This window comes from Colius striatus, chromosome 7 (assembly GCF_028858725.1).
Source record: "Colius striatus isolate bColStr4 chromosome 7, bColStr4.1.hap1, whole genome shotgun sequence".
Classification (NCBI taxonomy): domain Eukaryota; kingdom Metazoa; phylum Chordata; class Aves; order Coliiformes; family Coliidae; genus Colius; species Colius striatus.
The window spans coordinates 12663150-12679298 of record NC_084765.1 but is presented as its reverse complement, the minus strand read 5'-3'; the positions used below and the strand labels follow the sequence as shown (position 1 = coordinate 12679298).

The 16149-nt window shown below is 40.4% G+C and overlaps 1 protein-coding gene across 4 annotated transcripts; it reads left to right on the top strand.

Moving 5' to 3' along the window:
* Nucleotides 1–540: 540 nt before the first annotated feature.
* LOC104560569 (vitamin D 25-hydroxylase) lies at nucleotides 541–11052 on the top strand. Of its 4 annotated transcripts, none has more exons than XM_061999136.1 (5): nucleotides 541–613; nucleotides 5114–5255; nucleotides 5563–6195; nucleotides 8848–9177; nucleotides 10423–11052. In XM_061999136.1, the coding sequence occupies exons 1-5, from the start codon at nucleotides 581–583 to the stop codon at nucleotides 10596–10598; spliced, it is 1314 nt and encodes a 437-aa protein (XP_061855120.1). In that variant the 5' UTR covers nucleotides 541–580; the 3' UTR covers nucleotides 10599–11052. The 4 variants fall into 4 exon arrangements, with proteins under 4 accessions (XP_061855120.1, XP_061855118.1, XP_061855119.1 ...); XM_061999134.1 differs by lacking the exon at nucleotides 541–613 and adding an exon at nucleotides 1014–1276; XM_061999135.1 differs by lacking the exon at nucleotides 541–613 and adding an exon at nucleotides 1014–1276 and having other exon boundaries at nucleotides 10302–10514.
* Nucleotides 11053–16149: the final 5097 nt, after the last annotated feature.

The window sequence follows — 16149 nt, the reverse complement described above, 5'->3', positions numbered from 1 at the left end:
CAGAACGCTCCGTCATAGGAACATAAAGGAGGAGCATTCAATGGTTAGATTATGAAGTAGTGCATTTTTATCAGTCAAGCTATTAATGGACTTCATCAGCATAAACTCTTTAACAGTTTAGATTTTATCAATGTTCTTATGAATGTATGTAGAGATATTAAGTTGAACTCAAAAAAAGAAATCTAAAGGTGGAAACACATCGAATAGAAATTTTAGCAGGGCGGGGATGCTTCTGTTATGCCTGAAATAGCGTGTAAAACAGCAGTAACGGGATAGTAAAAGCGGTGCGAGTGGAAATAAATCTTTGTAAAACTTTGTAAAGCGCTCTGTCAGGATGGCACCCTGCGTAGCAGCACTTTTTCCTTGGCACCCCAGTGAATGATCTTGGTCTCTTCAGTAACTCGATCCCTCTTTTCCTGAGGTATCATCCCGCCGAGGAACAATAGCCCGTACGTATTATGTATGTGACTTCCTCGCCGCCTGGTCACAGGAGTCAGGGACGTTTCCTCCTGCAGCCAGCTGCCGGGGAGCGCAGGGAGGGGAAGGGAGGCCCGGACGGCGCTGCCGTCAGCCGGCCCGGATGGCCCGAGGACGCTCTGTGCGCAGCCGGGAGGTACTGGCACGGGGGAAGCTGCCGCCTGCGCCGCTACCAGCGGGGACGGCAGATGCGCAGGTTCCCCGTGTTGCGGGTGGAAAGGGCAAAGAGGGAAACACGGCGAGATTTACTGGCTGGGGGCTCCCGTGACCCGAGGAGGCTCTGCCAAAGACACTGTGGAGTTTCGCCTTCACAGCGGCTTAACAAGGATGCAATAGCTGCTCGTTACAGCTCTCAGTGCCCAGGGTCCGGTCGCGCCATCAGGGCGCGCTCCCGCCCACGGCACAGCCGCCGCAACTCCCTCCCGCGCCACGCGGAACCGCAGCAGCGGCCCGGCCCTGCCTGACGCGAGGGGCGGGGCCGCCGCGGGCCAATGAGCGCGGCGCGGGGCTGCCACCGCCCAATGGGGCGGCGGGACGGCGGGGCAGGAGGAAGCGGCGCGGGGCGATGGGGCCGGCGGGGCCCCCGAGCGCGGCGGCCGGCGGGACCTGCCTCGTCCTCTGCCTGTTGTGCCTCCTGCTGCTGCTGCTGGCGGCGGTGGTGCGGCAGCTGCTGAAGCAGCGGCGGCCGCCCGGCTTCCCGCCCGGCCCGGCGGGGCTGCCCCTCATCGGTAACATCCACGCCCTGGGCGCGGAGCAGCCGCACGTCTACATGCGGCGGCAGAGCCAGATCCACGGGCAGGTACCGCCGCGTCGCCGGCGTCCGACGCCTCCTCGGGGACCCCGGGCCGGGGCGGGCGGCGGCCGAGCGAGCTGCCCCCGTCGCGGCGCTGCCGCGGCACACGCACCGGCGGCTCCGCGCGTCCGGCCGGGGCAGCTGCCCCGCCGCACGGCCCCGGCCCGGCGTGGCTGTCGGGGCCGGGGAGCGCGCGGCACTGCGGGGCGGCCGCGCCGGGGAGCAGGCAGCGGCACCGGGGGCGGGGCTCCCGGCGGCTAACGGGAGCGGGAAGGGACCCGCAGCACAGGGCGCTGCCGGGACCGGTGCCGCGGGCGGCCCTTCCGCGGGAGCCGGGGCAGCGGCGGGGGAGCGGAGGTTGTCACCTCCCGGGCGGGCAGGGACGGGGGCGGTCCGCGGACACAGCCGTGCTTTCGGTTTGGTTTGTTTTGGTACAATGCTTAAACTGGTGTCCTGCTGCAAACAAAAGTGACTTGCCTGTTTCATATCCACGAGTCTTGGAAACTCCAGAAGGGCTTGAAATTAACAAAACAACAACCAAAGAGCAGGCACTTGGTTTTAACGGAAACCAGGCTGTTTCAAAGTACATTCGATGGGCTATTTGGAACCCTTACAGTCAATTAGTATAACTACGTAAGAATGGATTTTTCATTTGTTTCATACTTTCGTATATATCAGGTGTTTGGTTTTTTTAATCAGCCAGTTTCAAGCAGCCAGTGTATTCTTAGGAGCTTCCTAAGAGTTAAACCCAAACTAGATCTATCAGTTATTAAAAGTCTATACGTACACATACAGAAACACACATACATGTAGGTTTGGGCAGCCCTGGCCAGCCCATCGTGTGCCTGGACATCTCCAGACTACTTAAAAACACCTCTATTGTTTTACTTAACAGGGCTGTCACTACAGGTCTGTGGAGGACTGAGTTTTGTGTCCAACAAATGATGGTTTGCCTAGAAAATCACAACCATCAAACTGCTAGAAGTGTTAAATAGCACACTCCTAATAAGCAAATGAAACTGTTGCTAGAACTTTTCATCTAAAGCTTTTCTCCAGATCCTTTCTGAAACCTACAGTAGAAACAAAGTCACAGTCTTACCATAAATGAGAAGTGAAGCAAAGTGCACACATTAAAAGCATGCTAAATTGCAGAACCAAAAGGATAGGATGATCTTTCGTTTCATTCATTTTGGCAATGGAATAAAAGCAAATGTGTGTCAAGAAAAATACCAGGACACACTGAATGAAAATAGGAAATAAATTTATCATCAAATAAACTAGCCTTTCCACTTGCCTGGAACAGTGTGTGTAGTTCAGTCACCTGCTGTCAGAAAGGATCCTGCAGAAATTGAGGGAACTTAATGACAGCATATCAGCAGGGTTTGGGGGCCTCTGGAAAAATACAATGAAAGGATTTCGGGTTTTTTTTATTAGGAATGATACAAAAAGAAAGATAAGCAATGATCAAATTACACACAATTCATAAATGGTTTTCAGAAATACATAGGGAGTGTATTTACATAAAAAAAAGAAGAGCCATTATAATGCTGCCAAGTTCACCACTAAACCATGTCTCCAAGTGCCACATCTACACATCTTTTAAACACCTCCAAGGATGGTGAGTCCACCATCCAGTGGCCAGTGCCAGAACTTTACAACCCTTTCAGTGACAACCTAGCTGTCGTGGAATGTAGAATTAGGCTAACATTATTTCATATTGTGGAAGTCAACTCTGAGATGAAGGTAGAGATTTGTATAGGTAAAAATACAGGTTTATAATGCTATGTATGGAGAGGGATATAGGATTTTAATCTTGTGTTTAGACTTGGTTTTAAATTTCAAAATTTAGGTTAAGATTTTAATTTTGTTTATCCTGTGTGTACCTTCTGTAGGGTGTATTGCATCTTCAAAGCATCTAGTGCTAACCACTTCAGGAAACAGGAGATGGGAGTAGCTGGGCTATGCTGTCATCATGGCTCTTGCTTCTATCCCTTCTTTGGGGAGCCTGTGTAAAGTAAGCTGGTGTCCTGTATCAAAGGTAGAAAGGACTGAGTGTAGCTTGGTTGTTTTCACGACTGACACCACTTCAGTGTCTGCCATTACTAAGTTACATGCTGGAAGGCTTTGTGCTATGAACTCCTAGCTTTGGTCATAGTGCCCTTAAACATTAAGCTATTGGAATTTACCTTTATTCAGACAGGGAGGAGGACCAGATACAGTAGTAAAACTTTCCTCCTGCCTGTGGAAATAGTCTCCACAAATTAGGAAAGTAGGCAATATATGGACTTTAGTTCTAGTCCTTATATAAAAACTAGACCTTGTATCTAATGATGTTTTTGTAGAATCATCTTAGTTGGAAAAGACCTTTAAGATGGAGTTCAACCACTAATGTAACATTGCCAAGGCAACCAATAAACCATGTCTTTAAGCACCTGATCTACACATCTTTTAAACGTATCCAGGGATGGTGACTCTACCACACACCTGATCTGCCTGTTCCAGTGTTTAATAATACTTTAAGTGAAAAAGCTTTTCCTAATCTTCAGTCTTAACCTCTCCAGTCACAACTTGAGGTCATTTCATCTTGTTCTATCACTCCTTTCTTGGGAGAAGAGACTGACCTCCACCTCACTACAGCCTCCTGTCAGTTATAGAGAGTGATCATGTCTCCGCTCAGCCTCCACTTCTCCAGACAAAACACCCTCATCTCTCTCTGCTACTCCTCATACAACTTGTTCTTCAGACCCTTGCCCAGCTGTGTTGCCTGTCTCTGGACATGCTCCAGCACCTCAATGTCATTCTTGCAATGAAGGGCCCAGAACAGAACCCAGCACTCGACGTGTGGCCTCACCACTGCCAAGTACAAGGGGACAATTACTTCTCTGGTCCTGCTGGTCACATTATTTCTGATAGGAACCAGGATGCCATTGGCCTTCTTTGTCGCCTGGGCACACTGCTGGCTTATATTAATATGGCCATTGACCAATACCCCCAGGTCCTTTTTCTCTGGGCAGCTTTCCAGTCACTCTGCCCCAAGTCTGTAGTGTTGCGTGGGGTTGTTGTTGCCCAAGTACAAGACCGAGCACTTGGCCTTGTTTAACCTCATACATTTGGCTTTGGCCCATCACTCCAGCCTGTCCAGGTCCTTTTGCAGAGTCTTCCTGTTCTTAAGCACATCTACACTCCTGCTCAGCTTTGTATCATCTGTGAATTTACTGAGGGTGCGCTTGATTCCTTCATCCAGGTTATTGATAAAGATGTCAAACAGAACAGGCCTCCACTTTGAGCCCTGGGGAAGACCACTGGTGACCTGTCGCCAACTGGATTTAACTCCATTGCCCATAACTCTCTGGGCTAGGCCCTCAGCCAGTTTTTCACCCATCATGGAGTGGGTCCATCCAAGCCATGGGCAGCCAGTTTCTCCAGGAGGAAGCTGGGGGAAACAGTGTTGAAGGATTTATTAAAGTCCAGATTATGTTACATTATAGCTACTTGTATCTAGTAATGTTAGGGAACAGTGCATTTTTTTCTGCAAAATATGCATTGTCGTACCAAATTCACATATTTTTAATGACTATGTGAAAGCATCCTCCATCCTTACTTTGGAGAACTACTCAGCAAAGCACAGAATGTAGCATGGGCTAATTTGCTTAATATTTTGACAGAGTAAGTTATCTCACACAGACTCTACTGTGTAATTCCACAGCTGCGTCACCTCTGTGTGCCGTATTCAAGTCTGCATTTTACAGTGATGTTTTTAATTACTCATTTTTATTATTTGTTCTAAAGATTTGGTTATTACAGCATTTTACAATTGTAATTGTTTTTTTTCTCCCCACAAAGATCTTCAGTCTTGATCTTGGAGGTATATCTGCTATTGTACTGAATGGCTACGATGCAGTAAAAGAATGCCTTGTTCATCAAAGCGAAATTTTTGCAGATAGACCATCTCTTCCCTTGTTTAAGAAGCTGACAAACATGGGAGGTAAGTGCTAATCTATTTTATATAAAAAATACAGGGTTTGTCCAATAGATGGGTTTGAGATCACATGAAACATTCACTTTATCCACTGCTTCTACTTCTTTATCTTCTTTCATATACTTGATGCTTCAAAATACTTGATGCTTCTTTAAAGATACTGTTTGTAAAGGATTGTCGCTATTGACCTGTGTTGCATAGAAAGATGTGTGTAACTTTTTTGTCTAGATTTCTGTCTTGTTAAATAACTCAATTATCTTATGGGGGAAAAATAAAGCGTTGGATAAAATGCTGTGTCAAAATATTTTTTCAGGCTTACTGAACAGTAAATATGGCAGAGGATGGACAGAACATCGCAAATTAGCTGTAAATACCTTTCGACTTTTTGGATATGGTCAAAGGTCCTTTGAACACAAAATTTCAGAAGAATCTATGTTTTTTCTTGATGCCATTGATACATATAAAGGCAGACCATTTGATCTTAAGCACTTGATAACAAATGCTGTGTCAAACATTACTAATTTGATTATTTTTGGAGAACGTTTTACATACGAAGATACTGAATTTCAGCACATGATTGAGATTTTTAGTGAAAACATTGAATTAGCTGCTAGTGCTTCTGTATTTTTATATAATGCTTTTCCTTGGATTGGTATCTTGCCATTTGGGAAACACCAGCAGCTGTTTAGAAATGCAGCAGAAGTCTATGACTTTCTTCATGAGCTCATTGAACGTGTCTCTGAAAACAGGAAGCCTCAGGCACCTCGACATTTTGTAGATGCATATTTAGATGAGATGGATTGCAATGAAAATGATCCAGAATCTACATATTCAAGAGAAAACTTAATTTTCTCTGTTGGAGAACTCATCATAGCTGGGACAGAAACCACAACAAATGTTTTAAGATGGGCAGTGTTATTTATGGCTCTTTATCCAAACATTCAAGGTAAGAACTTTGACGTTTTTGGGAACTGATTCACGTCTTATTGCAAATTTAAAATGCTTTCTCTAAGTGCTGCAATGAATAATAATTGTCTGTGTATTTTGTTCTATTGTATCATTTACCAAATATACTTCAGGCAGATGTGAAAAGCTTATCTTAGATGCAGAAGAAGAAGATATCAAAAGTCAAGTATGATAACAAAATTTAGGGTATTATTTTGTCAATAAATTTCTATGAAGCTTTAGTATGTCTAACATATTTAAGTTTAGTGTTGTGATGCATAATATTGTTTGGCAGATGTACTAGCTAATAAATAATCAGATAATGTAATTAAGCATGAAATTGCCAAACTAAATAAGAAATGTTAAAAACACCAGCAAATATGTAAACCAGGTTCTGGTAATAGTTTGAGTATGATTTCTTTTTATCCTTAACTGCCTCTATGCACAACACATTTACATGTTATAAACATGTGTGTTTATACTTCTGGAAGAACAAAAGCAGCATTTAAAAATAAAAAGACGTGTTACTGTCATTCTGAAGTAAAGCAGTAATAGATGTTTGAATATCAGCCCAGTTATTTTACATAGCAGCTGATATTTTAGAAGTGAACAGTCATGTTTCTTGCTTCGCTGCCACCACTTTTGCTATCAAAACCTCAGCAGTGCTTAGTTCAACTAAATTCAACAATATTTTCAGTATTTAGAGTAGCCTAGTTAACTTGGAAAGTTACTACTTATACTTTGACCAAACAATATTGGTCTAACATCACTTTCACCGTGGGGTGAAAACTCCACGTACATTTCACAATGCGATAACAACACTTCCTTTGGCTATAAGGCTCTTGAGATCCAAAGTTCTGCATAGGAATTAGATCGCTTTATGTATGGAAGATTATACTTTCTTCTTATGGTAGCAGGTGCCTGACTGTACACTTTCTGATTTTCTCAGGAGAATAAATTTTAATTTCATTAGGTGGACAAAAAACAATTATTGTTTTAAAGTTAGAGATTTTCAAGCTTTACTTGGAAAAAAAGGAAAATTAAATTAGGATGATAACTTACATTAAGGCCAAACTTGCTATAAACAATGAAAATCATCAAGATTTAATAATGAAGTTGATGGCAAAGCTCTTTTGTTACTGCTTTTATCATTAGTTTAAGTCTCATATTCACCGAGCTGGTTAAAATACCTGTTCTAAGTAAGAAGAACTAAAGTTCACTCATGTTTTCTTATTTTCTTTTACTTGACTATTTTGGGTAGTTGATTAATACACGAGGAAACTAAAAATTAGGAGAACTTCCTTCTAGCCTTGGATTAAAGGCAAGATCTAACAGAATTTGAGTTAATTTAAAAAACTTTGAGGAACACGCTTAGGAGAGATGTGTAGCTTCAGCTCACAAAGTACTGCTAATTTTTTTTTGTGTGGAAGCTTAAAACTGTGATTGCTGTTTTTAACCAGTCAGTGCATTTCAGAGGTTGTAAAACAAGTGTTTTTTTAAAAATGAAACACTACTTTTATGCTTCTGACTTCCAGTGATTCATGTGTATACTTCACACAGTATAGCAAGAAAATCTACCAAAAAACTCCACGTTCAACGAAATGAAAAAAGCAGAATCTGATTTTATAGGTACTTATATTTTAGGTTGCATACATACTTTGTCTGTATTTGAATTGAAAATGCATTAAATGTTATAATTAGTCAATAGGATATATTATGCCTTACATTATGTAAAAAGCCCAAATGCAAATAGGTCTCACTTAAATCAAAGTTTCTGGTTAGTCTGTCATATCTGATTAACAATATTCACATCTGAAAACCAGAACATCCTTATTCCTTTCTCTGTTAAGAGCTGACCAAGATCTGGTTTTGAATAAAGAAAACTTTCTAGTTTTGTCTCTCCTATGTATTGACCAATTTTGTAGAGATCCACTAGCTTAAAATAATCTTTTGATCTCAGATCTTCCAATACAATTGGTGTTCAAAATCAGTTCATCTAGTTAGAACCAAAAATTACTGTTATCTTTCATTATTTAGACTTTCTTTGTCCAAGTACTGCAATATACGCTGATATACCACTACATCAAAGGATGTTCTTGCACTAAGCTGCTTTTCACCTCTATTTGAAGTGAATTATTGTCACTTCAGGATGAAAAAGATGGTGACTCTGGTAGAGCTTTCCTGCTATTGCTCATAATTTTACATTTTTTCATCTGAATTGTAAAAGTCCAGCTTTGTTTTAGTTAGGAGGTGTTTGAGAGTTTCACCAAAGAAAGTGTATCAGGAAAAGGAAGAGGTAGTTTGAATCATTTAAATAAACTGTGAACTAAATTTTTAAAATAGCTTAAAAAACCCCAGTGACTGAATTTATTCCTCTCCAGTTACATTTAGACTCCTGTCTCTCTTAACTCTTACTGTGTTGTATCAGATATTTTAAGAGTGAATGATTTTACATTGTGACAATTCGTAAATGTTATAGCACTAGACAATAGAAAGTTAAGAATACAGAGTCTGAATTTAAAAGCTTATAAGTTACTGTGTTTTATGTATTTCATGTTTCAGAATCCTTTTAAAAGTATGTATTTTACAGCTTGAATTAAAAAGGAAAGGATATTACACAATAAACATCAGCTTTTATTCCTGTTCTTAACAGGACAAGTTCAAAAAGAAATTGATTTAGTCATCGGCCCAAACAAAATGCCTGTCTTAGAAGAGAAGTGCAAAATGCCATACACAGAGGCTGTTCTACATGAAGTTCTAAGGTTCTGTAATATAGTCCCACTGGGTATTTTTCACGCAACTTCCAAGGATACTGTCGTGCGTGGTTATTCTATTCCTGAAGGCACTACAGTCATTACAAACCTCTACTCTGTTCATTTTGATGAAAAATACTGGAGCAATCCAGAAGTGTTTTTTCCTGAGAGGTTTTTGGACAGTAGCGGGCAGTTTGTCAAGAAAGATGCATTTGTTCCTTTTTCACTAGGTAAGAGTGATTCCTTCCATTGTTCCTTTTCATAAACCTAGAGATGTATAACATATAAGTGGTGGCAATCAATCAGGAATGGACAGAATGAGATAAAATATTCACAGTTCTTATGAAACAGTTCTTTTACAGATATTCAATACAACGCACTCCGGACAAGTCGGCATAACATCTTTTATATAGATGAGCTCATTATTATATATAAACTAACACAAAAGCCAGCACAATATCTGAGGAGTGAATGTATTTTAAGTCATTGCAGTACAATAAATGGTATTTATTTCACAATTAATAGTAATTTGCTGCTAAAGTCATTACATACTAGTGATTACACAACCAGCTTTCAAATTTCAGCACTTGGATCAGCACCAGAAATTGCAGATTTTATTCACAGCTAGCTTGGATGTCAGCATTTTGCACTGCTTTCTGTCCTGAAGAAATATCCTGGCAGACCTAAATCATTATGGATTTGTCTTGTAATGCCTATAAGAGTGGAGAATTTACTATACATATGAATATCAGCCAAAAAAAATTAGGGGTTCCATATAAGCTAACTGCCACGGCTTCCTCTGCAGTCCATAGAAAGTCAGCCTTGTAGAGAGGGTGACTTAGTTTATTTATCTGAGATACTCTTTCTCCAAAAATAGGAGACAATTCCCTTGGAATTGATCCACAACATCTAAGTGGCCAAAGTTAGATTTGTTAAAGCCCATCTATATTGCATATTCTAATACATTTCTTTTTGCCTGTTTGACCTTACCAGTTCCAGATCCATTCATCTGTGTCTTTCACAACATTTACTCCCTGTAACTATTATACATGGATTGGGAACTAATATTTAGAGGCATTGTTCAGACCTGTTTCAAATCTTTCTACTTACTAAGTTACTGTAACAGGTAATAATCACTGACAGGAGATGTAATTAAGAAAATAGTAGGGGAGAAAGGCTGAAATTCATAGTATCAGTTTTTAAAAATATCTGTCTAGATTGGGATTTCAAAACAAAAGCAGCTAATAGGTTATCTAAAGAAATTTGACTGTGGCAATGGCATTTGTGTAGTGGGAGGAATAAATTGTCTAAAGTCTGTTCCTTGCTGTGAATTGTCATCTGTCCTCTCTTACAGAATATTACCACCAAATTCATACAACTGCTCTTAGAACATGGACGGGACCATTGATGTTCATAATAAGAATGAAAATGTAATTAAACACATTTTAAGTCTTTCCAAAACCTTTTCAATCCAGGAAGAAGACATTGTCTTGGAGAACAGCTAGCTCGAATGGAAATGTTTCTGTTTTTCACTTCATTACTGCAACGATTTCACCTGAGTTTTCCTCATGGCGTGATTCCAGATCTTAAACCAAGATTAGGCATGACATTACAGCCACAGCCGTACCTCATCTGTGCAGAAAGACGGTGAAGACAGAGGTCTAGATTGTCAGGTGGAGCACAGTGTCCAAGTTGTAGCTGATGATTGCCTTCTATTTCTAAATGTATTCATGTCAGAAGAACAAACATTTAAAGGACTTACAGATAAATCCTAACTATTTCTGAACAAGTTAATAGTTTCTTTTTACTTGTTTTTCACAAAAAAACACCTCAACCAGAAACGTGAAACATCCTGTGTTTAAAGTTGATGTTTTCACTCCAGAAGTCTGTTTTGAATCTAACTTCTTATTCAGCTTTAAATATTTCATTATTTAGCAAGCCATTCTGCTTTGAGAGGGTATTTTTATGAGCATGGAGAATATGGCTGAAAATGTTTATACACAGATTCATCCACAGAAATCTCAATTATTCTGGGTAAACTATTCTTTATTCCATTAAATTTACAGATAAAAAGTTTTTAAATGTAGCTATTTAAATTTCTATAACTCAGAATAAACTATTGTTTCCAACCCTTACAAACTGTCTTTTTAATCTTTCTGTTTGTTCTGTCTTCCCAGTTGGTCATAATTTTCTAGAGAATCAGGTAATTGTCTGAATTCACTCTCTAGATCTTTTATGGCTTGCTTCTCATTTAGTAGCATATACGAAGTGTTCAATTATTGCCACACTCCTGACAATGAGAACAATCTTTTTTGCAAGTTGATTGCATTTCCAGACAGCTGTCCTCCACTCTCTTCCAATACAAAGCATTATGTAATGATTAATCTCTGCCTAAGTAGTCTGAAAAAAATTGTTTGTGTTATCAGATTCACATGCAACTGTATTATGAGTCAAGAAAATAAGGTGCTTGTGAGTCTTACCAGAGGAGAGACCTTCTGGGGAGTGGGAAGGGGATAAAGTGGAGAGAAACGGATTTTAAATGAATTGTAGACAGAAGCTTTAGGCATAACAGCTGCTCTTGACTTCTGCCAGCTTCACTTTTTATTCTTGATAGCTATTGCTTTATGGTTATTGGAAAAGATTTATGCAAGCAGGCCCTGCAGGAGAACCTGATACTCTAAACATGGTATGTTCAGTCCTCACCACGTGTGGATAAGTAAGGCCTCAGAATAGGGTTCAGAACAAAATACACACTAAGCAAGTGGCTTTTTAAGGATGAATGATGGGGTGAATATTAGACCTTGTTCTTTATACAGCTCATGCTTCAACTTTGAGCTGCAAGAAAGTGCAAAGGCAGGAATTGGTGTTTTTCTGTTGATATATGTTTTTAGGTTATACTGAACAGAAATACTTCCTTTTTTTCTGAAGTAGTAAAAGAAGAGGATCAAACACAGCTAATACCAGTTAACTTACATAGTAGCCTCTTGACTTACTTAAGATGCAGCAAGTCAATATATAAATTACTTAGTCTGTCTGAGAGTAGTCAGACCCACATGTCCCACAGAGAACATCTCAAGCATGTGTTCCTGGTGCTCTGCAGACGGTGGACAGGCCACTCCTCTTGCTGAATAACTGTCTGCAGAGATTTCAGATTCAAAGAGGAGAAGGAGATAAGCCTGATTGCTGTGCACTGGGAACACTGAAAACGGTGAGTAAACCACTGCTAAGATATTGGCAAATAGTGAGGCTTAGGAGGCTTTTCTGGATACCTGCATATGTAGATGTTCAGTGCTTAGGAAATGCTGAAGTAAAAATTGGAATCAATGCAATGGAGATGCTTTAAGTATGAAGCAATACCAAACAGAAGAGTTCAGGGCTACAGGTCTGAACTCATGGCAATTCTTCGTATATCCCACTCTACTTTTAGATCAGCCAGCCAGGGCTTTTTTAGTATCTAGGCTTGCCTTCTGGGTTGCAAGAACTGCAGGACAAATCTTTGCTTAAAACATGACTCAATTAATCCGAGCAAGTGGATAAGAGGATTAAAAAAAATTAAGAACCTGCTCTTGCAGGAACTACACTCAAAATGCAGCTGGCCTGTGATAATTCCCTTTTGCTGAGGTATTTTGAGATCCAACTCCTGGTTAGTCTTTAATCATTTAATGAGAATCATATTGATTATATGTCATTCTGGTTTCTAAATCAAAACGCGTTATAAAAGCCTCAGAATATCAATCCATACTTACACCATCGCCAACTTACGGTCTCATTTAAGCAATCAAATACATTTGACAAACTGTCTTTTTGATAAATCTGTATCAGTATTAGTTATATTTACAAGTTTCATTCTGTGTCAAGTTTTTCATTATCTTCCCCTGACTTAAAATTATCCTAATGATCCAATTTAATAATTTGAAATACTGACATCATAATAGTTTTTCCCAGTCCTCTGGAATTTCTCCATTGTGTCAAGATTGGTTAGTAATGAATATCAGTAGCCAGCCAGATGTTCAGAATTTTCTGGTGAGAGTTTTCTACCTCTCAAATATCTATCCCAGCTGTCTGCTATTTAACGTTGTTTTGGGATTAAAGGTTGAGACATTAACCAGTATACCTTTTTGTTCTGGTTGTAGAATTTAAAGATGAAAAACCACATTAAGTATGTTCCCATTTGCAGAATTTTTTCCTGTCTTTTAAATGTCCTAATGTTGTGGATTTAAAACAATGTGTCCACATACTGATGGAAAGATTTCTTGAAATTTAAGTAATAACCTGTCAGTTTCTCTATATTAATTCTGTTTATTCCACTGCTGGTTTTACCATTTTCCTATATTTTTTTCCCTCCAGCATTTATAGTCTTCTCTTTTTTTTTTTTTTTTTCTTTTGCAGAGTTTGCTCTTTGAATTCTTGATGATAGTTTAGAACTGGAAGCATATTTCCACATACAGGTGTATTACAGCTACAAGAAGAAACTTTCATGCACCTTCTCTGTAACACCACTGCAGTTCCCTAAGACAATATCTTTTTTTTTTCTGTAAATGTAGCTAAAAATGCATATTCAGCTCACCTCTGCTGTTCTCAGTCCCTGTACAGTTTTGAATCTTTCTTTTTTTAAAGTTTGTGCAGCAAAAAATCCATTTCAGCTTTTTTCCCGTTCCTGTGAGATTATTGCAATGTTCTTTGCACTATTTTTGATCTTGTTCAATACTTGTAAAAAAGCGGCTTAGATTCAGCATGCTTTCCTAATGAAGAGGAATTTTAGAAATAAGACTTAAGTTTTACATTCTTTACTTAATTATTTTGATTTCTCCTTGAGCAATAACTACTTGTCTTTTCTAAGTATACTCACAGAAATTCTGCTAATTGGAGTCAACTCACCATTGGATTGGTTTATTGTATCCCATTTGAAGGTCTCCACAGCCAACTGCAGTGTAACACCAGTAGGAAGATGAGCTGCCCTGTGTTTCTCCTACCTCTATTTTCTTCACCTTGATTCTGGTTTTATATGCTTCCCTTAAATCTGAAACTAAAAGTGGTTCTATGCCTTTGCTCTTTGTGCCATTTCTGTACCAGAAGAATGTGTGTTTTCTGCCCTGTTTCTCAGAGATAATCTATTCCTGCATCTACTCCTAGAGTTAAGTCCAGGCCCAGGGCAATGCATCTTGCTGTCCAGCAGGAGATTCCATTCTTAATACTGATGCAAGAGCTGCACTAAACACCACCATAGTAACTTAAATGCTCATTTCTAAAATAATATCTTTAAATTTAAGGGTTTGAGTTAACCTTGGCCAGTGTCCCCAGGAACTGAAAAGGGAACAATACAAGCATGTTATATATGACACTGAAAGAATGCTGAAGAAAATCTTACTTAGCACTTAAATTTCCTGTCCTAGATAACTATGAATATTCCCTACAGAATTCCCTACAGAAATGTATGGTAGAACATACTGGGTCACAAGACATTCAAGACAATTCATTTGCTTGGTTTATCAAACACATGATTAAGTGACTTGATTACAGTTTACAGCTATCAAAACACAGACCAAAAAGTTGATAAAAGGTGTCTTCGGTAAGTAGACAAGAATATAAAGAGAAGTCAAGGTGAAATTTCTTTAAATAGGAACCAGGTGAATATTTTTAACAGCTTGAGATGAAGAATCAATCGGGTATATAACTAGCAGTGACGATAGCTATTCCTAGATTGTTACAGGTTCTAATTTACACTGTATTCTGCATGTGAAGTACATAAGTTTATAGTAGTCCCTCCTGTCTCAATCATCAGCTAAGAAAATTTACTGTTGTCTCTGAACTCCAAAGCTCTGCTTATTCAATTGTTAAAACAGCCTGAGCTCACACAGCAAGCAGGTCTTTTCTTGATTTAGTATGTTGTTCTGCTTCACAATTAGATTCCGAATCTAATTCTGATTCAGGCTGTCTGAATAATGAAAATAAATTATTAATCTGCATTTTTAGCCTGAACCAATAGCAAGTAGAAGAGGCATATCATGTTGTCATTAAAGCAGCATATTTACCTGAAAAGTAGCAAGTTCAGAGAGACTGCAATAAAAGACAGACAAATCACTTTGAAAAGAGGTGGAAATAAGATTACATAAATTTTGCAACAATGCATTGAGTGGGAAAACATAAAGATTAAGGATAACCAGGGAAAAAAACTCATAATGAGTGAAATTGACAGAATGATGAAAACAGAAGAGAACACAGCCAATGCAGTAGTTTTGCCTGAGCCAGGTTTTTTGGTAGTGGGGGAGCTACAGGGGTTGCTTCTTTAAACAAAGATCTTCCAGAAGCTTCCTCTGTAGCTGATCGGACTAGGGCCAGTCAACTCTAAGATGGATCCTGCAGCCGACCAAGGCCAGGCCAATTAGTGATGGAGGTAACGCCTCTGTGAATAATGTATTTGAGAAGTAGTTGCACAGTTGCAAAAATGCAGCAGAAACAGGGGGGAGTGTGAAAACAGTGTGTGAAAACATCTCTGCAGACACCCAGGTCAGTGGAGAAGAAGGGGGAAGAGGCTGCTTAGGCCCTGAAAGAAAGACTCTACTGTGACCTGTGGTGAGGACCATGGTGAGGCAGGTTGGTTCCCTGCAGTCCATGGAGGCCACCGGGTAGCAGAGATTCACTCACAGCCCATGGAGGATCCCACCCTGGAGCAGGTGAATGCCTGCAGGAGGCTGTGACTCTGTGGGAAGCCCACCCTGGAGCAAGTTCCTGGCAGGACCTAGGAGTCTGTGGGGAGAGAGGAGCCCACGCCAGAGCAGGTTTGCTGTCAGGACTTGTGATCCTATGAGGGTCTCAGGCTGGAGCAGTCAGTACCTGAAGGACTGTTCTCCCGGTGGATGACCCACATTGGGGCAGGGTGTGAGGAGCTGACCCCGTAGGAGGCCCCATGCTGGAGCAATTCATGAGGAACTGTAGCCCATGGGAAGGACCCACACTGGAGAAGTTTGTGAGGGACTGTATCCCGATGGGAGGGACCCCACACTGTAGCAGTGGGAAGTGTGAAGAGGCCTACCCCTGAGAAGAAGCAGTGGCAAAGTCCATCTGTAATAAAGTGACCGCAACGCCCATCCCCCATCCCCTGCGCTGCTGGGGGAAAGGAAGGAGAATCCTGGGAAGAGGGAGGGGTGGAGTGTTTTAAGATTCCATTTCATTTCTCCCTGTTCTTATTGTTCCTTTAATAA

Coding starts and splice junctions, on each gene's coding strand:
- LOC104560569 (XM_061999134.1), top strand. CDS start 1,043: ATGGGGCCGGCGGGGCCCCCGAGCGCGGCGGCCGGCGGGACCTGCCTC. Junction 1,277..5,113: donor AGAGCCAGATCCACGGGCAG/GTACCGCCGCGT, acceptor CTCCCCACAAAG/ATCTTCAGTCTTGATCTTGG. Junction 6,196..8,847: donor TCTTTATCCAAACATTCAAG/GTAAGAACTTTG, acceptor TGTTCTTAACAG/GACAAGTTCAAAAAGAAATT.